At 38.3% G+C, this 23,515-nt stretch overlaps 1 protein-coding gene across 1 annotated transcript in view; it reads left to right on the top strand.

The window, feature by feature from the left end:
• LOC121405861 overlaps window positions 1-18,765 on the top strand; it is a 34,566-nt gene extending 15,801 nt beyond the window's left edge. The window contains exons 2-5 of the mRNA XM_041596833.1: window positions 6,885-8,129; window positions 8,517-9,159; window positions 11,331-11,516; window positions 17,187-18,765. Of these exons, the coding sequence (XP_041452767.1) occupies window positions 6,885-8,129; window positions 8,517-9,159; window positions 11,331-11,516; window positions 17,187-17,383 (2,271 nt within the window). The 3' untranslated portion in view covers window positions 17,384-18,765. The remainder of the gene's footprint in view (window positions 1-6,884; window positions 8,130-8,516; window positions 9,160-11,330; window positions 11,517-17,186) is intronic.
• The last annotated feature ends 4,750 nt before the right edge of the window (window positions 18,766-23,515 follow it).

Raw genomic sequence — 23,515 nt, 5'->3', positions numbered from 1 at the left:
GGTATTACCCAAGGACCGTTTGGAACAAGTGTAATCAAAATTGATGCAGAAAAATATAGAAATGAGAGCAAGTTGAACAAAAAATTTTAAAAAGGATGGACATGACCTCATATCATTTGACCTTTTGACCCCTAGATGACCTTTGACAGCATAATTCTCATGTGGTCACGTGTGATATTACCCAAGGATCATAATATATACCAAGTATGAATATAATTGATGCAGACATAACGAAATAAAGAAATGGTGGGAAATTGGACAAAAACTTAAAAACATTGTTTGCAACAGACCAACATATCAACAAAGTGATAGACTAACAGGATAAGTGATCACTATCGGTCTCTGCAGGCCGGGAACTTCGTTCAGGCGAGACAAAAAAAATTATATGCTGATGTTTCAACGATAATAGCAACATGTAGGCATATGTTGGTGCTTCTCTGTTCTTCTTCACTGTAAAAAAAATGAAGTGCTAATTTAGCATAGTGACTGCACTATCGAGTGCTAATTTTCTGAATTTGAACTAGAAAATCAGCACTCGTAGTGCAGTCACTACACACGCACTGCAAGTGTTAAATTAGCACTTCATTTTTTCCAGTGTTCCATTCTTTTCTACCAACTGCATATGCACCTTAGTTGTAGCTTATTCCTGACTTCTGATATAACGAGAGAGGATGGCGAACGAGTATTTTTTATTTCATTTTAGAAGAGTTTTGGTATGCCGATTTTTCACTTTCAAAATATATTAAAGTTTGTTTTTAAGATAGTTATTTCGAAATGAAATATTGTTGGTTTCATTTTGCATGTCGAATTGTATCGAAACGGGAAAAATATACCGTTTCCATGCCGTATAAGGTCATATGAGAATGTTTACCTATTTATGAACCAGTTTCTGAATTCGTTTGTTTTGCAAAAGTTTCCCTATTTATATGACACACGCGAGCGCAATGAGCTCGTAAGATTCGGCATTTCGAGGTGGCACAAGCATAGACCTACAACAAAATATTCAATTTTTACAAGACTTATTGTAAATGAAGAGGCTTTAATATGAGGTAATAATCTGTGAACAAATTTTCGGCATTACTCCTATGTGTTTAATATCGCATGCTTGATCTTTAATGAAAATCATAAGTCAGAAAAAAAAATGGGACCATTGGGATTCGAACCTGTCATCTACTGCTTGCTGGGCAGCGTATTAACCACCAGGCTATTCTGGTTCACGGCTAACTCAAGATGAACTGGAATACCAATACCCTCGATCCTCTTCTTTCTGACTCATTAATATGCAAATGCAGTCCGCCGTGGACAAAAGTAAATAAAGAGGCTTTAATAGGAGGTCATGATAATTTGTGAACAAATTTTCGGCATTACTCCTATGTGTTTGAGATCGCGATCTGTAATGAAAATCATAAGTCAGGCAGTAGATGACAGGTTCGAATCCCACTGGTTCCAATTTTTTCTGACTTATGATTTTCATTACAGATCGAGCATGCGATCTTATTCACTAAGGAGTAATGCCGAAAATTTGTTCACAAATTACGTCTATTGTTGTTTTATCAATGAAATAAACTTAAGAGTGTATACTATATGAGCGTTGTAGCCTACGATCCTACTTTAACCAAAATATGTTGGTTTCAGCGTTCTATTCTGTCTCTGCTTTCCCGTTAAAAACATCGTTTTTACAAGAGAAAAGCAAGATAACAATCTATGGGAAGACCAAACAGAGCGAAAATTTTGACCTTTATAAAATAGTGGATGAAATGGAAGCGTTCAGACTGAGAATTACCTATTTCAGCTTTGTTAAACCATGGATCCTACATGGTTAAACTATGGATTGTATTAAATATTTAGTTTACGCCCTCCCCCAGAGAACCTAGAGCTCCCAATACTACGTTCTCGCACTGCAACAATTTCATCTCTCTTTTAAACATACCCCATTTTTTCAGCTAATCAGGGGCTCGTTTCATAAAGAGTTACAACTGCTGTAACTTTGCCATCATGGCAATTACCATGGTAACCTTGATTGTGATTGGCTGCTTAGCCCTGTTGTCACGGTAGCTTCCGTAATGACAAAGCTACAACTCTTTCTGAAACGGGCCCCCTTTACTATGACACATCATGGAAGCTCACCAAATCTCGGTTATTAGCATTGTCGGACGCGCTAAGACAGGTCGGGAAATGATTCTAATGTCTCTCTCCATCTCAGCGGAGCTCCCCTATCAAGATAAGCGAATCGGAGAGTCGGTTATGGTTTCGGAATCCGACAGTTTTCATCCAATAAACGAAAAAAGTAAGAAGAAAATAAAAGCTGGGAAAGAAAGTTCAATTTGTGAAGTCATCACTCGTTGCCCTTATTACGCAGAGCACGCGATTCCCGGCTCTGCTTCAACTTTCACGCGGCTGCGGCGAGGGAGAACGAGTGTGATTTTAGCGATAAGGAAAGTTGTTTGACAATGGCCTGGATTTTTAAACGTTGATGTCTTAATCCGACATTTGGTAATAATTTTATCCCCCGAAAAACGACACAGAGACACTGCCGTGGGTTTTATAAAAAGGTTTCAATATTTATGTGTATGAACCATTGATGTAGGCTCCTGAAGAGGGGGGGGGGGAGCACACTGGTTTATTCACGATGTCCAGGGGAGGGGCACTTCAATACAAAATGACAAACCAAAATTAAGCAGTGGGGGAAGGAACGCCCACCACCCGGTCACCCCCCCCCCCCTTCCCCTTGCGCTCCCGTAACAGCGCCTGTCGGCAGAAAATGGTACAATAATTATACTTGCCTATATAGAGTACCGATAGAACTGTGACGTCATTAATTTTCCAATTTTGCATGTCAGCGTTTTTGTTGCCATATTTTGGTAGAGCATGATGAAAAATCTCCACAACCATAATTTGGTGAGAATCGGTACATGGGACCCCAAGATATGACCTCATGAATACATAATTAGCCCCACTGGAGTCAATGTATTCATGAGGACATAATATAATATGTTTGTTACCATTTTTCTTCCATTAAAGTATATAAACCTACTGCTCAATGAACCAATTAAAGAAGTGAGGCAATTGCTGCGAATTAGAAATGGAATGAACCCTACCCCCTACGTTCAGAATGGGTAAAATAGGATATAGATTACTGACGGATAGACTGGCTGACTCGTATTAGTAAAGTTCTTTTACTTTCTTCTTCATAATAGTCACTTTGAACGAGAACAAACATTGAGCTCTCAACTCGGAGTTTCAATTTGGTTGTTTTAAAGTAGGACTGTCTTAATAACCTCAGTAGATAGTTTCTAAAGATGTGATCGAACTGAACCATTAATCTCGATCGATGGCAATTAATCGTCGTTTTCTTGCCAAATGAAATAGGAAGCAAATTTAGTAATAATTGCAGTTCGTCGGGTGTTCTTCGGCAACTTATTTGTGGTACGAATGCTGGAAAAGGGGGAGGGGTGGGGACATCGTCAATCTCACGGGTCTGTCGTGAGAAGACCTCGCGAAATGATGCATCCTGGGTAATAACATGAATAAGTCATGGACAGAATGAGGAGTCAATCCTTCATGGTACAGACCAATCAGGATCGTTGTTTCGCGCACGTTCATTTGCAAACACTACCCAGGAACCAATCAGAGCCGTTGTTTCATATTTCAAACACATCTTAACCTTTGTGACACGTAACCCAGGACTCTTGTTAATATTATTATGACCTCTGTTGGTTGAACTATCTTTAAAGTTTAAGAAGGGAAGGAAAACTTTTTTTTCCTTAATCCTTATACATTTACACATATGGGAAAGTAGGCTAGACTAAGGATGGTCCGAGTATGGGAAATCTCACTTTGTCACGGTACGGTTGTATCCAGTTGATAACTTTTGTATTTAATTCGAGACTGCTCCGAATGCGAAACTGGCTATCCTATCATCTTACCCCGATTCCCTCTCCATATTAACAAGTGGAGTATGATAACAGAAACTATATTATCTGGTAATGATGATCGAGAGTCATCGCCTCGATAAAGGGGGTATAATAAATCGAGTCTCGGTTTTGATATTTAGAGCACTTGAAAATATAAGGTCGGTTAAAGCGGTGCGCTCCTAATGAAATATTATTAATGTTCTGTTTACGAGAGTATCTCGCTATCTCTCTTTCTTTTCCTCTTGTGGGGCTTTGGGTCGAGTTTCCGTTTCGTTTGAATTGAATTCGCGTCGTGAGAAGAATAATTTTCAGTTTCGGAAGTTTAAAGTGGACTCTCGTCTTCCGTGTACGTGAACTTGGGCTACACACAAGCAATATCTTAAAATACTTGTGGATACCGCAATGGTACAAAAAGATAGATAATATATGTGGACTTTGTAATGGGAGACATACAGAGGCGTGCCCCCACCACTCTCCCCCACCCCTCCCCTCCCCAAATAAGCTGTTAAAACAAGGATGGGATGCGCGATTTCTGTAGAATGCGAACAAAGCGACCGAGTAAAAATCAAGAAAATCTGGAATTTAATAGTTGTAGATTTGACATGCAACTTTTTCTCAACCTTTTCTACCAACAGAAAGCTATCAGCAAAACAGCAGCATAGAACGAAGAGGGGTAAACGGACTGGTTTGGAAGGAAGTTCGATGATATTATACAAGAAGATAGCAAATACATGTTAATTACAAATAACAAAATCAAAAGTTTATTGGACGTGAAATTTAAGGAAACTCCATATTAAGGGCAGCACGATAACTTTCCTGACTATAAAGAATAGTGTCACAAAGTCTGTTCACACTGTTTTCATAAAGTGGACTGTGAAATTAAACACTATTATACGGTTACTGTTGAAATAAATAATTCCACATTTAGTACCCTATGTTTCACTACGAGTGTTCACAGTGTGTTCACATACACAGCAAAAAAAAACACCGCCGGTGTCAACACCAGCCTGATATTTGGCATGTAAGCAACACCAATAGTGTTAAACCAATATCGGTTTGATATTGAACTGGTGTTGTTTCAACACTTCTCTGGTGTGGACCGACATAGATACCAGGCATGGGGCCTGTTGCATAAAACTTTTTACCTGAGAAAACTCTGGTAAAAATGGAAACTAAGCTTAGTCTGATTTCTGCCATTGACTTTAACACAGGGCAAAAACTCCGGTAAAAACAACCTGAGTTTTCTCAGGTAAAAAGTTTTATGCACCGGGCTCCTTGTGTTGAATTAACACCAGCGTTTTCAGTGTAATAGACTATGTAAAGATGGTTTATTTACATCGTTAAAGATTCTCAAATTTAACAGTGTTAATACAATTTTACACGGTAGACACCTTGAGAGTGCGAGGATTCACAGATATTCACGCAACCATAATGTTTTCCAGGTACGCCAGGGAGGGAAGGGGGTGGGCGTTACTTAAATGATGTTACTTGGTCGTTTAATATGACCCCTTACCCTCAAAGAAGTTTCAGTTATCTAACGATTATAAAACACAAAGCCTGATGAATGGAATCTACGCTGCATCATTCTTCAATATTAGATGTTAGATTTACTTCTCTTCACTCTTTCGAACACAGTTATTCCTGCAATTTTTTTTATTGTTTCCAGACAACTCTCCGAGTCTCTCGATTAGTTTCATTTTCACTTGTTGCAATGGCAGCAATGCGGATAATTTGAATACTTAACATTTAAAGCATGGAGCTACTCTGATTTAAGTATCATATTTGATAGTCTGTGTAGTAATGAATGTATAGCAGGAAAATATGTGGATATGTTCAGCTTTGTGTTATGCGCAGCAGCTGTAAAAGAAATGAAAATTACAACTGTTTTGATGAAATCAATGTGAGAGAAATTGAAATCTAAAACGGTCTAAAACAAGCAATGCAGACATTTCATTTTTGTGACGTTATCGGATTTTGGACTCTTCACTGCAAAAACACATGTGTTGATTTAACACCAGCCCGGAATCTATATATGTCCACACCAGATAACTATTGAAACAACACCAGTTTGAAATAAAACCGATGCTGTTTAATACTACTTGTTATTGTATAAACCCCTATCTGGTGTTAGACCAAAACCAAACTGGTGTAGTTTAACACTTCTCTGGTGTGGACATATATAGATTCCGGGCTGGTGTTATAGCAACACCGGTGTTCTTGCAGTGTTCTGATATGGTGTACATTGCACTGTCAGACATACCAGACGTGAATTTGTCATGTGTGAATTCATTCATTTAGTTAATCAATTTTTGTTTGATAATACATTGCACAATGTGATGTTATCTGAATCAACACCAATCTGACTGCGTCATGAAAGAATTAATACCATTGATAGTGGTGACTATGACAATAATGACGACGATAATGATCATCATCTTCTTAGGTCACTACTCAAGTGTTGTCCATTGGGTTTGGGAGAAGATCTGGCTTAGGTGCTGAAAGACTCCACGGGGTGATTCATGAAAGTTGCCAGCACTGACTAAATTGTCGATGCTGACAATTTCAGTGAAATCCTTGGTTTTGATTGGCTGTATAAGGCTTCCTCTGACGGTTACTATGGTAACTGTCGGAGAAAGCCAACTTGTCAGTGCTGACAACCTTCATGAAACGCTCCCCAGATCTTTGGCCGTGCATGGCTCTGGTAAGAGGGTCAGACCAAAAGGTGTTGCATCGTCTGATCCTCCCTGCAGTCTCAAGTAGTTTCTGCTTTCTTATTGTGTCCCATTTCTGCATGAGTAATTAACGTTGTCGTATATCCTCGTTGACGGCGTACGCCCCTCGAGCGGCGTACGCCCCTCGAGCGGCGTATTAGATGGTAATAACAATGATAGTATGAATAAAAGGAAAAAAATAATAAAATTGAACTCGTTATTATTACGATATTTTTTTTTTGCATTATCCCTCATACAGGAATCTGTCCGAAGTCAATCACCAGCTGATAAGCCAGCAGTGCTGAAGGTAAAGAAAGAGGTTGTCGAGGAGGAAGAAGAGGAGGACTATGAGATCAAAGTTGATGATGATTATGAGTTGAACGTTGAGGAAGAAGAAGTACCTCCAGGACGGTATGAAGAAAGACCAGGAAGCCAGGAGCAACCAGAAGACTTGGTGATCCGTAGGGGTGGCCCTAGGGCAAGAGACAGGATGCCTCCTGCAGTGTCATCCTGGATGGAGAGAGCACAAGATAATGATGAAGAGGCTGCCATTATGGAGGCGAGGGCGATTTCTCGACGTCGTCTGTCACAACCTAGAGATCAATCATTGATGGGCTCGGATGAGGAGTTTGACTCCGACCCAGAGGCTGATGTTATCCCGAAGAGACCGTCATCACTCGGAAGGTCATCAGTTGGTTCTGCCCACAGTGCCCATAGTGCACACAGTGCTAGTTCTCGAGCCACGCACTTCTCGCATGGCTTCCCAAAGACTCCCGAAGACATGGCTAGGTCAGGTCGAAGCAGCAGTACTCTTACATCACAAAGTGGTAGTTCTGGTGGCAGCGGTGGGATGGAACGAAGCCGCAGATCGCCAATGACTTCATCAGCGACCAATGCTGCTATGGCTGCAAGGATGGGCCACTTCCCACTCACCTTTCACAGATCTCAGATGTGCAACGCAGCAGCAATGGCTGGCCGTCTCGCCCACGGCATCACGCCGGAAATGGGGGCACCCTTCCATGTCGGGCAACGTCGGCTCCCCCTGTCTGCAGGAAGGGGTGGTGTAAAGCAACCTTTCATGAGCAAGTTTCAGCGGAACATGATTGGCATGAGACAGGGTATGGCATCAGGTATACCTAGACGTATGCAGAGGATGTCTCCAGGATTCCCACATGGTATCCCGCTACACAGGTACCAGAAGATGCTGCGCATGCACCATGCTATGGGTAAAGCCATGCGGGGAATGCATCACTTCGGTCGAGGGAAAGGCAGAGGCAGGTGTCATGGCGAGGCATCGGGTAGACATATGAGGAGAATGAACGAATCTCACGATAGAACCTCGCCGCAGCACAGCCCGGGCAATTTCAGCGGGGATGAGATTTCTCCAGAGTTGGAGATTGACCCTCCGGAGACCTATGGCGAGTTTGCAGAGAGGATTTTCTCAAGCAACCGCAACCAAAGGCAAATGGACACCTCAACAGAATCTAGTGGAACTGAAAAATGGGTAAGAAAATAACAATCCTTCAATTATTTGTGGGAACGATTGTGATTAAGGAGATAAATCGTGTTTGATGATTATAGCAGGTATGAATGGACACAATATTCTTCTCACTGTGTGGCTAAAATAGTAGATACTATTAGTCATTGTTATAATGGTTATCAAGTCATTGGTGTTTTTTTTTATGTAATTGCTACTTGCTTCAGTATGCTCATCAGAATATTATACCACAGACACCTTCATTAATACATGCTAGAGAATTGAACTGCTCAAGATGTATTGGTTGGGAAGCCCTCGTAGATGTGCAAAAGAACAAGTTACTTGGGGTAGTCTTTGCAGGATTCATTAAACATGTTCCACAAATCTGTCTTTTATGCTTAATCTTTAAATCAGATGGAGGACATCTCTCATCGCCTGGAGGTCATTGAGAATCAGCTCCAGGTCATCATGGAGCACCTTCCTTTCATGGGTGGAGCCGAGATGCAGAGTGTCTCGTCAGATCCTGGTGGAGCAGGCAGCGAGGTGGACTCTGGTCTCCAGGAAGACAGCGGCGCAGGACCAGGAGGAGCTGGCGATGACAGGAGCGGAGGTGGAGACACAGAGAACGGTGGAGAACGAGGTGGACATGGAGAGAGGTCGTCCGAGAATGGCGGAGAAGGAGCCGGAGAAAAGTGCGAGGGTGGAGACAAGGGCGAGAGAAAACGCTCAGATAGCAGCGGGAGCACCGCAGGATCTTCATCACGTGGAGCTGCTGCTGGAGCCCCAAGTGGAAGAGAACGAGGTGGAGGGAGACACCTCGCAACAAAGAGACCATACCCAGGAGCCAAGGAGACTGGATCCCGGTGTGGAGATTCAAGATTGGGCTCCAGGCCTGGTGGTCCAGGTTTACCAGGAACCAAAGGAAGACTGAACCAAGAAAGGCCCATGCAAGATGATGGAGTCATGATCATCGATGACCAGTCCGAAGAGGGACAATTTCAAGACAACCTGTCTGATTTTGGAGCTATGCCAAACATGAATCAAACTCAGACAGATGGTAAGTATTCGTTTACAAAATACCTGGGACCTGGAACACATAGGTTGGCGATTAATCTCTTATTTGAAGGAACAATTCTGAGTGGTTCCTCGTCAGTCTACTGAGCAAACTGTACATGCGAGAATGATCTTGCTAGGCCGTTTCAATAAAGGACAAGTCCACCCCAACAAAAACTTGATTTGAATAAAAAGAGAAAAATTCAACAAGCATAACACTGAAAATTTCATCAAAATCGGATGTAAAATAAGAAAGTTATGGCATTTTAAAGTTTCGCTTCATTTCACAAAACATTTATATGCACATCTCGGTTGGTATGCAAATGAGGGAACTGATGACATCACTCACTCATTATTTCTTTTGTATTTTATTATATGAAATATGAAATATTTTTATTTTCCCGTCATTGTCATGTGAAATGAAGTTTCATTCCTCCCTGAACACGTGGAATTCCATTATTTTAACATTTTGTGCTTCAGGCAAGGAGGTCCTAATCGTCAAATTCGTAAAAATTGAAATATTGTGTAATTCAAACAAAAAACAAAAGAAATAGTGAGTGACAGAGTGACATCATCGACTCTCTCATTTGGATGTAACTGGCTCGTTTATATAACCATTTTGTTAAAAATAAGCGAAACTTTGGAATATCATAACTTTCTTATTTAACATCCGATTTTGATGAAATTTTCAGCATTGTGCTTGTCTGATTTTTCTCTATTGATTCAAATCAGAATTTTTCTGAGGTGGACCTTTAAACGATTCGTCACTAACATTTGTGTGATGGGGATTTGGCTCTGCAATGATTCGAAAATATGAAAGAGCCACTCTGATTGGTTATAGATCAGTATTTTGAACTAAGTGCTCATGCAAAGATGATTTTGAATGGTAGGCCTAAGTTGCATTTAGCATTTGATTTTGAACCTTTATGTTGCAAATGCAAAGCCCTGGTTGATAAAGAGGATGCAAAAGACTTCTTCATCTCGGATTAAAACACAAGTCCTGGTGGGCGTTTCATAAAGCTGTTTGTAAGATACGAATTACTTTACGCACGACTGGTAACCATTTCTCATGCCAAGTGATATCCCTATGTAATTGAGTTAGGACCTAAGATCATATTCCAGTCGTGCGTAAAGTTGTGTGTAACGTTATGAGCAGCTTTATGAAACACCCACCTGGTCAAGTGAAGGGTTCAAGCAGTTATAATGATTTTTCCTGCATTTACATCCGCTTATAACTTGCCTCCTCTTAACGTGTACACAAGTCACAGAGAACCTTTCTGTGATACTTAAAAGTGCTATGAACAACAAATCGCCTGCAATGATCACCTAAAACATGAGTTCTCTCAATTACTCAGATTGTCAATCTATTACTAGTAGATTATAATGGAGGAACAATCCAGAATGAGATTGAGAAAAAGATGGAGTTCTAAATCTTTTAGATTGAAATTTGCTATTTAATTTAGGAATAGTCCCTCACAGCAATCTACAGAATTAGAGAGATTGTTCATTATTATTTTTACCATTATGATCTATGCACTGCCCTTTCCCCAGAATGGCCAAAGTGTTTACATCAAGAAAAGGAATATGCCCGGGGGGAGTCAAATATATTGCTGTACACACGCGTGACCAAAAAAAAAACGCGTTTAAAGGGGTGTTTTTGCAGTTTTGGACGCGGTCCGCGCGTGGACTCGTTAAGGGTATCAAAAACACCGATTTTAAAGAAAAAGGGTGGTTTTGAAAGACTGGTCAATGGTTAATCGCGGGGTCAAACGTATTTAGGGTATGTTTTTCCCCCAAAGCTTTTTTTTAATACTAGCCAAACGTGTTTAGGGTATGTTTTGTTTTCCCAAGCTTTTTCCCCGAGGTCATATTTTGGAGACAACTTGTTTAGGGGCCAAAATGTGTAAATAAAGCCCGCGAAAAACTCGTTTAGGTTTTTTTTTGGAAATTCCTTGGTCACGCGTGTGTACAGCAATATATGCTAAGTCATAAAGATATAAACAATACAACAAAAGATATTTAAAATACTTAACGTACAAGAAAAATATTTGCATCACATTTACTTCATTATTTTGATTATGTCCTATATATATATTATGTCCTATCTTGATGGTAATAATTGATAGAGCTAAACATATGTTTTTAATATCTACATCTTTATTTTCCCCCGTGTAGTTCGCATACAGATGGTCATGCAGGACTCGAGGTGGGATGAGATGACTCCCTACGCCGGAGCTCCCCGGCTGGCGATTGCTCTCGCCCGCTACTGCATCTTCGGCACTAAGATTCTTATCCGTTCATCAGTGACTGGCCGTAACAGTAAACATCCACTCGACTTCGCAGGCATGAGAAAAATAAAACGTGAGTTTCTGTTTCTGTTTTGCAGGAAATTCGCATCCTTAAAGGGGAAGTTCACCCTGAAGAAAACTTTCTTGTAAAAATAGCAGAAAAAATAGTAAAAATATTGGTGAAGGTTTGAGGGAAATCCGTTAAAGAGTAAGAAAGTTATTACAGTTCAAAGTTTTGGATTTGTGACGTCATAAACGAGCAGCTGTCCCATGTGTTATGTAATATAAAATGCATAAATTTCAAATTTTGTATGGTTCCTGGTGACTTAATTTTGTTTTCTTTTCATGATCGGGTGTGAAACGATTTGTCTATTGATATACAAAAGTTACAGTGAAAAACATTTCCAATTTTCTGAGAAAATGACATTTCAGTGATTTTTTACCATTCGCTATGTAGGAATGTCGCTCGCATATGACGTCACAAATCAAATAATTGAAATTCTAATAACTTTTTAATTATTTGATGAATTTTTCTCAAACCTTCGGCAATAATTTTCATTAATTTTTCTGCTATTTTTACAATAAAGTTTTTGTCAGGGTGAACTTCCCCTTTAAATCCAGTTGAATAACAGAAAAGGGTCTAATAGGTAGGCATGTTGATTAAATTTTGAGGATCAAAGGACTGATTAAGTAATGGAATGTTAAGTCACCGATGCTCAGGACGTATATCGGACATCCTCCCAATGACAATGCGACCAACGGAACCTTTCTGCATCACTAAGTGTATACGTAGCACTGTTGGTGGATACTAGATTAGTTTTTTTTTAATGGGAGGACATGTAATTCTAATAAAGGTTTCAGAAAAAAATATCCTGGAAGAAGAATTTGTACTGTAATTAGAATGAGCAAAAAGAGATTATTTTTAGTACTGTTGCCAGGGAGATGGGGGGGGGGGGGCGGGGGGGGGTTACTCTCATTGTGGATACCATGCACATCCATGGGAGGTTCGTAAAGCACTCTGAAATAAACCCCTTAACAAGTATTGGCATGTAAAACACTACCTTAACAAAAATAGTGGAGACAAAATGGAACCCTTGCCAAAATTATTACTTTAATTTGATCCCCTAAACAAGTACAGCGATATCAATTATTAATTTTTATGTCAAGCGCGTGATCACGGACGTCGGCCTTATAGGCCTACCTTTACTAGCCAGTCAGTCGGCAAGCCCTGAAAAAGTGGCTTCTTTTATCCAAGTGATATTCATGACTAGAGGGTTTTTGCATTGTTAATGAGCTTGGTGCGAACCAAAACACCTCTTTTTATTCGGCCATTGCTGCTCTAAATATTGACCAAATTTCATGTTTTTGGTATCTTTGTAAAGAAGAAGAATCATTCTTTTATGTCATGTGTTTGGACTTTTAAAAGAATGTTCTAATATAGGGAAAACTTTTGATATAAAACATGAAACAATTTTTTTTTCATTCAACAAAAGTTGTTGTTTTCACACTTAATTTCTGTTTGAGCACAAATGATTTTTAGATCATGATAAAGCTGAAGATCTAAGCTTTAATATGATATAATTTTTATAAGAAGATGTATTTTAGATGGGTCAGCAGCCAGCTTTTCATAGGCCAAGTACATTTAGCAGCTAAAAAACAAGAATACTGCGCTCTGATTGGTTATAGAGACCACATACCCACACAAATTCCAATGTTCCCCACACTGGGCCTCTGCAAGGTCACACTCACCATGTGGTAATCTCTTCAAATTACCCGCGCCTGTTGTTGTGAAAACATTATTCAGCCAATCAGAACTCTAATGTTACTCAGAAATTTTAGAAATCTCGTCTTGCATCTTTATGGAAAAAGCTGGCTGCTGACCCATCTAAAAGATGCCTCATATCAAGAGTGACATTAGGTGGTTTCAAACCGCCTCGATCACAAGAATCCCCGTTAAATTACGAGAACTTTTTAAGGCTATAAAAAATACCTGTTAATTATTCCTGCATTCATACCGCCCCGAAACACATCCTTCAGGATAAGTTCCCGAAGGGAAAACGTTTGATATAAAACATGAAACAATTTTTTTTTCATGCAACAAAAGTTGTTGTTTTCACACTTAATTTCTGTTTGAGCACAAATGATTTTTAGATCATGATAAAGCTGAAGATCTAAGCTTTAATATGATATAATTTTTATAAGAAGATGTATTTTAGATGGGTCAGCAGCCAGCTTTTCATAGGCCAAGTACATTTAGCAGCTAAAAAACAAGAATACTGCGCTCTGATTGGTTATAGAGACCACATACCCACACAAATTCCAATGTTCCCCACACTGGGCCTCTGCAAGGTCACACTCACCATGTGGTAATCTCTTCAAATTACCCACGCCTGTTGTTGTGAAAACATTATTCAGCCAATCAGAACTCTAGATTTTATGTTACTCAGAAATTTTAGAAATCTCGTCTTGCATCTTTATGGAAAAAGCTGGCTGCTGACCCATCTAAAAGATGCCTCATATCAAGAGTGGCATTGTAAGAAGGTATAGAGTTTGAGGTTTCTGATGATATAAATAATGTTGGTACCTAAAACACAAAATGTTGCACAATTTGCAAGTGAAAACAGAGGAAGAAAATTCTGTTTGATGCATCTTTTCAGGTAAAAAATTAACTTATTTATCAAAATATTTTATTCAAATGAAATGGCCAATATATAAAAGTAACATTTACTCTTCCCCATGGTACAAAAATAATCAATTTTACTCAAGGAGAAAGTGGTTAAATTCTTTGAGAAAGAAAGTCTCACAATTCACGAGATTTTGCAGGGACATAAATTCAGCCACGAGAGGACTTGGATAAATCTTGCCCATTTGCTCATTATCTCAGGGGCTTGCCGACTGACTATTGTGTCCCCCAAACACGAAAGATAATCCTTTGCTCCGCCGCCAATGCTAAACACGTAGTGTTGGAGCCAAAAAAGTACATCCTTCATAAAACATTTAAGTCTTTTTATGCCCTCGCAAATTGGAACGTAAACACGTTTTCCTAGCGATACATACACCCTTTTTGCATTATTTCAGTGTTTTTTACACCGTTATTACGTTACGTACGTAACGTGTCCAATCTTGATAAAAAAGGTTTCTTTTTAGGAATGATATCCATATGATATCCACTCGTCAATGGAAGCCCCCCTCCCGGGGTGGGGGGGGGGGTCTTTTTGCTAGTCAAGGTGAGAGGTGGACATCACATATCCTGGTCGCATTGTCAATGGGAGGATCTCCTTAGCATCAAAGCATTAGCAATCTCGACTTTCAACTTTTTAGTTTTTATATAATTTTTACAAACAGAAATTAATAGATCTTGTTCTTTGATTTTTCTGTTTTCACAAAGCTAAGTAATCGAGGGGTTCATTATCCTTAGATACATTCAGATGTAAATTTCAGGCGAGTGGGCCTAATCGCCCTTGGGGATCCTGCCCTGTGTAGTGAATTGCTTACTTTCCGTTTCCTCATATCCCACATGGTCTTGTCTATTTGTAGATTTTGGTCCGTCCATTTGTTTTCGAATTTCTAGATTCTATAGCCAAACACCACACCATATTCAGTTATCAGTGTGTTTGAAATACGGGGCGCAGGCTACCTTCCCTATTGTTTTAAATGACCAAGTCCACCCCAATAAAAAGTTTATTTGAATAAAAAGAGAAAAATCCAACAAGCACAACACAGAAAACTTCATCAAAATCGGATGTAAAATGAGAAAGTTATGACATTTTCAAGTTTCGCTTATTTTTACAAAATAGTTATATTCACATCCTGATCAGTCTGCAAATGAGGAAACTGATGACATCACTCACTCACTATTTCTTTCGTATTTTATCATATGAAACTTTCTCCTCATTGTCCTGTGCAACAAAGGTATTTCGCCCTGAACATGTGGAATTACCATCATTTAACACTTTGGTCTTTATTGTCAAATCTGTAAAATTTGAAATATTGTATAATTCAAACTATAAAAACCAAAAGAAATAGTGACATCATTGATTCTCTTATTTGCATGTGATTAAATTGTGCACATAACTATATTGTGAAAAATAAGCGAAACTTTAAAATGTCATAACTATTTTATTTTATGTCCGATTTTGATGAAACTTTCAGCATTATGTTTGTTTGATTTTTCTCTATTGATTCAAATCAACATTTTTCTGAGGTGGACTTAACCTTCAAAGCTGTGAAAAGGGGGTTGGATAAAAATGAAGAGTGAACAAAGCGACTGCTCGATGTTAACGCTGCATGGGTTACACTGGAGCCGAATCAGTTACAAATCCATCCGAATACACGTAGTCAGGTGGATCCGGGAGTATTTTGTTCTTCCCCGCGAATGCGAGAAAGTTCGGGAGGGATTCGGGAACATTCGCGGAGGAATTCGGCTCGTTTTGAAATGTTCAAAACTAGTCGAATACCCTCCAAAATACTCCCGAATGTGTGGCCACAACAAATGTCATTCGGGCCACATTGGGGTAGTATTCGGGTAACATTCGCTTGAATTAGGGGAGACATTCGGAGTATTCCGGGCAGATTTAGACCTGTTCGTATCATTCGGGGAGTAACGGTCCGAGCTAGGCGCATTCAGCCATATTCGTTCCGATTCGGGTCAACATTCGGGTCATCATTCGGCTCTACTCGGAGCAATCGGGCCACATTCGGCTCTATTCTGGACACCTTTGGCTCGACGCTTGCCACTATTCAGGATGGCCAAAATTGATTCGTGTCTATTCTTGGCGACTCTGCGTTGAATAGAGACCCATTCGGGGAGGGGGGTTCTTCGGATCGGAGACGAATAAATTCCGAATCCTGCCGACATATTTGGGCAGAATCAGTCGGAATTCATAAGGGTTAAATCGGCTTCGGTGTAACCTTAGCTTAACCCTAAATAGACTGGGCTATTTCGACGCCTAAGAAGACTTATGATCTCGGCCGTCGATCGCGCGATCGCGACGAAAATTGGCACACGCGTTACCCATGGCATTATCTACAAAACTATAACATCAAATTCTGTAAAAAAATCTCATGTCTCATTAATTATGCTAATTTATGCGTAAAATCATAAGTTTGCTCTAATTAAATGAATAATGCCCCTGAAATGCTAATTTTTGTTTCACATACTCTAGATAGGCATCTGATCAAATTGATTTTTAAAAAAATTCAAAATCACATTTATTTTCTTATGTATTCTATTGTTTTCTAAATTTCTTATGTATTTCTTTGTTTTTCAACTTTTTGTTTTTTATTGTTTTTTTTCAATGGAAATTGTCGGGGACTTTATTTTGACCATAAACAAGATAAAATTAATTGATTTTAAGCAGTAAAAGGAAAAATAATGATACATTTATGAATTTTGGCTAAGAACACTATTTGCAGTGGATTTGTACACAAATTCACGTTTTTGAGTAATTTTGGGTTTGCATGCACTTACGAAATGTTGCGTAATTTTAGAACCGCGTAGCTGGGGGTCACAATTTTGGTCTCAAAAGTTGCGCGAGACTTGAAATTAAAAAGTCAGCGAGCGACGCGGTCAAAAAATTTCGCTCGATGGATTTATCGCGAAAAATGTCGAGGGGGGGCTGAATCAGCCCCCCCCCCCAGTCTTTTTAGGGTTAATGTAGCTCATTATTACCCTTCTACCCAATTGAGAAAGAGAACAAATTACAGGCTTTTTTAAAGCATGTCTTTTTTTTTCTTTCTATAGATCTCCTTTTTCAGAAATACGGAGCCAGATGCAGCCTAGTGGAATTTGAAGTGATATGGAAGACGTCACGTGAGAGCATTTCCCAACTGTGTAAACGACTACGGAGAAAGTTCAATGTGGCGGGCATGGGACAAGGCGGTCACGATGACTTTATGCCTATGGACGAATTTATGGTCGGCTGCCCTCTCTTGACGTGAAACGGCACAGTTGTTAGAGAGGACATTGAAAGAAAACTTAACCGGTGATACATGTTCTGATGTTCACTGGAAACGAACGATATCACCAAGCAAATAGAAAAAAAAATGTTGAATGGATTCAAGATAAAGGAGTCATTCATTCCCTGACAAGTCGGATATTTCCTAATAGAAATGATGTTAGTCAAGAGGAGTATGTAAGAAGACAATGTTTTATTTTTTTTACAAAAAAGGGATTTGCAATGGAAGGCCTATAAAATTTCTTTCTTCATCCCTTACTATGTTAATGAAAAGGCTGAAACTTTAAACGTCATGCATTCTTCTATGCGGTGGTTCTCAACATAATTTGGAGCCGTTTTCACGAAGCGTTTCATCGTAGATTTCCATTTATGAGCTGTACTAAACTGCATGATATTGTCTGAGAGCAGGCTCGTTAAATGTAAAGCTCAAACAGGGTGCTTTGTAAAACGGCTACCAGTCTGGGACTCAAATCGAGTTGAATACCTTGAATTTGGATTACCCCACGTAAATCAGCTTTTCATATCACTTGTGAAAAAATGAAAAAATTTACAAATTCAATTGATGACTGAAGAAGTTACTGAGAAAGTTCCACATGTATTCCCTACGTATAAGTTGCATCTCGATTTACGATTATTTCTCTCGGTATAATGGCTCAAATAGTGGTTTAGAAGCGCACATGAATTGTGTACATTATTGATTGTCGTTTATGACATAATGCAAGTTTGTGGAATAGGCAATAATTTTCATTGGCCAACATGTATTTTTCTGTTACCCATGGGAATGCTAGCAGTAATAGTATTTCAGATTTTCCCTATTATCTTTAAAATTGCATATTGCCTCATTCTGAGCATTGCATATGTCAAGGTCAGGATAAAATACTGTTAGAAATGTAAAATAAAGGGGGAAATCTGACAATTTATGTACAAAACAAAATGGAGGGTTCTCCACAAGATCAGACATTTTGAAGCATGTTTCCCAATTTGAAGATCCCCTAAGAAAGAATTTTCAACTCGCTTATTCTATAACCGATTTTGATGCAACTTGTTTTAAATTGTTCCTCTCATTTTACCCTTTCAAATAAGATTGATTCTCTGTTTTGGTTTCCTTTAAAAAATTGATCAATAACGCGCCATGTTGAGGTCAGCCGCTGCGGAAACACTGAAAAGTACTACAGCGCACACGAAGTTGTTCACTTTTGTTTTCTCTTGCACGTGTGCGGGTTGTGCGTGTGTATTTCTTTTTATTGTCCCACACACTTTTAATTGTGTCATGAAGTATTTTTTCCTTAGTTTATTTCCAATTGATCTAATGCCAATTCGTCAATTTTTCCAATATCCACATGGTCTAATTACCATTTCGTCCAATCGCCATTTCGTCTAATTACCATTTCGTCCAATCGCCCTTTCGTCTAATAACCAGTTGGTCCAAAAGCTATTTAGTCCTTAACCCTATCTAGGCCGGGGGGCCTCGGAGGCCCCCCCCCCCCAACAAATCGCGCGATATTTTCACCGTGCGAAATTTTTTGACCGCGCCGCTCGCTGAGTTTTTACTTTCAGGTCTTGCGCAACTTTTGAGACCAATTTTGCGTCACCCGGGTACGTGGTTCCGAAATTACGCAACATTATGTAAGTGCATGTCAGACCGAAAATTGCTCAAAAACGTGATAATACCCCGGCCTAGATAGGGATAACCGTTTGGTCTTATTGGAAAAGGTTTAATTGGACGAAATGAATTTTTAAAAAAAGGGTAATAGACCAACTGGTTATAGACGAAGGGATTATTGGACTAAATAGCTATTAGATTAATGGTTGTTAGACGAAATGTTGATGGACTAAATGGCATTAGACTAAATAAAGCTAGACCAAGTGACGAGTGGACAAATTGGCAATAAACGAATCGGCAGTTTATATCAATGTCGCATGTGTGAGGGAAGCATACGACCAGCTTTAGATATCCAGGTGCCATGAGCCTAATTATAACAGGAAGGCAAAAGATATTTGTTCGACCTTACCCATTCGTTTTTTTTTAACTTGATATTGCTAATTGACATATTAAAGTGTCTGAATATGATTGAAAGCCTAACACTGATTCTAGAAAGGTAACTACTGAACTTCCTTTGACCAAATTGGGAAGATAATCAGTGACTTTGGAACTATTTTTTGACTGGCGGAAGAATTAGGGCTATTGTTTTTCATATATCAATGATAGCATGAAGAGGTGAAATCGGGGAGGAGAAAAGAAGGCGCAAATTTTATCTCTTGGCAATATATATATTTTTTTTAAGTATACAAGCAAACGATACTTATGGGCCCTATTTTTCGTTTACGCGCCTAACCAGGAATTTCACGAATGGATAATGAAACCGCGATCTTTTATTGTAAATTAAAAAAATAATCATGCTTTCCTAATCTTCAATTTTCCCTTCGACTATTTCTTCCTCTTTTTTCTGAATATCCTTTTTTTTCATTCTTTTAATTCTTTTCGTTCTGTGTAAATTTTATTTTCATACTATTTTTATCTTGTACATACTTTTGACCTTTCTTCCAATGTTTCGTATTTTTTTATTTCTTTGCTTCTCTATAGTCTTTCTTTCCTCCTGTCTGTCTTTTTCTTTCTTTATCTCTCTTTCTCCCTTCCTTCCTTTCTTCCTCTTTCTTTCTTCTTTTTTTTTCATCTCATTAGCTCAGTAATCCAGAGTCAATATCATATAATACAATGCTATCTATCTATCATGATAACTCTTGTTCATACTGTATGATATGTTTATATGATAATCATTACATTTTCTTTGTTTTTGTAATAAAACTTTCAGAACAAAATACAGCCATATGTAACCATCGTGTTTTTTTCTACTCAGAAAAACAAAAATTGCACGTTGTTTGAGCCTGTCACTATGACAACAAGTTGTTTAAACTTGTTATGTAATTGTTTTAACTTTTTAAACAACTTGTTTACATACGTTGTTTAAAAAGTTTAAGTTATAGTGACGGGCTTAAACAACGTGCTTAGAATTTTAAACAGCCTTTTTACCGTGTAGTACAACATTAATATTAAACTACTAAATCAGCTCCTGTTTGATTTACCCGTTTACATTTGGTTTACGATTAAGGTGTCTTAAGGGGTATTGCGAGAAAATATTTACAATCAATTTCAAATATTTTATTCTGTTGCAATTTTAGAATTGATAGATCAAATTTGACTGTAGCAAAGGAGATTACACTCCTTGTTTCAAGAAGCAGATTGGCAATTAATCGCTAGTTTGCAATTAATTGCAAGTCATATGATTGATTTAAGAACTGAAAATAGATTCGCAAGTTTTCTTGCAACGCCTCACTAGAGCGCCACTTTCATTTTCTTTTAAATCAAATTTTCAAAAGTCACCTTCAGCAAGTTCAGCGTCACGTTCATTATGTTGTAAATTGATAGAGAACTACATGTACATGTATTTCACCAAAGGTAAACACAATGAAGAGAGGAGAGACTGTGGGATGTTTCGGTTTATTTCCAATTGGTCTAATACCAATTCGTCCAATCGCCAACTCATCTCAGTACTATAAAAAAAAATTCGGTCTATCATTAATTCGTCCACTATCCTCATGGTCTAATTGTCACTTCTTCCACTCACCATTTCGTCTAATAATCAGTTGGTCCAATAGCCATTTAGTCCATAAACCATTTGGTCTTATAAGATAAGTGTTAATTGGGAAAAAAATAATGAAAAGAAAATGAGTATTAGACCAACTGGTTATTAGACGAACTGGTGATTAGACGAAGTGATGATTGGACCAAATGGTTGTTATACGAAATGTTGATGGACGAAATGGCATTAGACTAAAAACATGAAGGTGGCGAGTGGACGAGTTGGCAATAGACGAATTGGCAGTTTACCGAAGTGCCCACATGACTCCGCGTAGGCGATCTTGGACAAATCGCAGGAAAAAAAATACTAAAACATGTGAAATTGGCCTCCATCGGTCAAAGTCCTGGTATTATGGGAATAATTCGCCCACCAATAATTCTGTTATGACTCTATTTGTTCTGGCATTTTCATTTCATTATTTGTTATTTGAACCCGAATGCGTGGGCAAGCTGGATTGTATTGTAAATTGTCCATGATAATCGCTCGACGCGGTTGCGAATTATGATTGACAAAATATTTGAAGTCGATACATTCTGCCCGGCCCGAGGGGGTGGGGGAGGGGTGGTATGCATGGATCACTGAAATATTGCTGATACGTGTAATTCTGATTAATTCCCCGATGCGAAATTAATGCATGCGCAATTGCACATACGAGCGATTGTTATACTCCCCAGATTTGTTTTAATTGCCGAATTTTTGGAAAAAATGCTCATCTAATCTGACTGTCATCAGTATTCTATTATTCAGTCAGTATAATGTCTACTTCATTTGCTAATCCTTTTTGCTCTTTTTCATAGAAGTTCGCGTAATGAGCCAATGGTATGGCGTTTTGGGTAAAATTTATAAAAGTTGTAAGTGAGCGAAGCAAGCTATTAAAAAAACGACATTTTTATTACAAAAATTAAATTTTGTGACAGATATTGACATAATTTTCATATATTTCCCCCTTCTCTTTTTCTTTTGTCATGGATTTTTTTTTTTGGGGGGGAGGCAAGCGCCCCAACCCCATCTGCACGCCAGTGTTTCATAGAGTCCACGTTGTGATATTTTAGGCGGATATTACACAAATTGGTATTCGAATTGGAATAAATGATCAAATAGTCAATAGGCCTATATCAAAACTATATCAACAGTCCTTCTGTTAAAGGGAAAGTTCACCTTGACAAAAAAGCAGCTTTCCTCCATATCGTATGAAAAAAAATCAATGCAATGTCATTTTCTAAAAAAAAATTAAAATGGTTTTCACTATACCTTTAGTATATCAATGGACAAATCATTTCACACCCGTTTCTATAAAAAGAAAACCAAAATTAGTCATCACGAGTCATTAGAAAATTAAATTTATGCTTTTTATATTACATAACATATTGGGCAGCTGCTCGTTTATGACGTCACAAATTTAGAACTTTAAATTTTAATAACTTTCTTAATCTTCAGCAATATTTTTTTATTGTTTACTACTATTTTTACAACAAAAATTTTCTGGGTTAACTTCCCCTTTTTAAGTCGTTTTGAATAATTTATATCAATCGTAATATTTGATGGTTCGTGATGATTTTGTTTTTATATTTTTGTCTCCCGCCACAAGCCTCGGCTTTTATAGGGTATACGCCTTAAATTCTTCTTTTAACCAAATATGTACATATTTATATTCTTCATAACAATTTGATTTTTGTATGAATTGATGTTTGTGAAAAATGTTTTGAAATGGAAGAAAATAATGTTTATTTGAATCAAATTGATTTGGATCCTTTTTTATACGGAATTAAAGATCTGTGAAGCTTTGTTTATCTTTTAGTACGTTTTCGCCCAATCTTCTCTCATATTTCCTTTTATAAAATCAAATTGATGTTAAAGTATAGACTTCCCCTTTAAAGTAATAAAATCATGGACCATACCAAACGTGGGCGAGTGGGTGAACCCATGATGGTCATGGTTCATATAATCTACAGCTTTGAATAATTACCAGACTGAGACTAGCTATGAAAAACACTTATTCAGAATGCCGAAAATATGTTGCTTTCCTCCCCCGCTCTGGCTCTGCACCTCGCTTTAATTTGACATGTATACAGTAGCTTTGATTATTATTACCAGTATTTTATTTTCAACCACACTGTTGCGATTATATCTTTTTTTACTAGTTTTAGAAAACACTTTTATAGACTTGGCCTATTTAAAAGAGTATTATACATTATACTACTTCTATTACCATCTACAGCTAGCACCACCACAACTTCTACTACTACCACCACCACCACTACTACTACTACTACTACTACTACTACTACTACTACTACTACTACTACTACCACAACTTCTACTACTACCACCACAACTACCATGACTACTACTACTACTACCACTACTTCTACTACTACCACCACCACTACTACTACTACTACTATATACTACTACTACTACTACTACTACTACTACTACTACTACTACTACTACTACTACTACTACTACTACTA

This window comes from Lytechinus variegatus, chromosome 19 (genome assembly GCF_018143015.1).
Source record: "Lytechinus variegatus isolate NC3 chromosome 19, Lvar_3.0, whole genome shotgun sequence".
Taxonomy (NCBI): domain Eukaryota; kingdom Metazoa; phylum Echinodermata; class Echinoidea; order Temnopleuroida; family Toxopneustidae; genus Lytechinus; species Lytechinus variegatus.
This window is presented reverse-complemented; position numbering and strand designations above follow the sequence as displayed.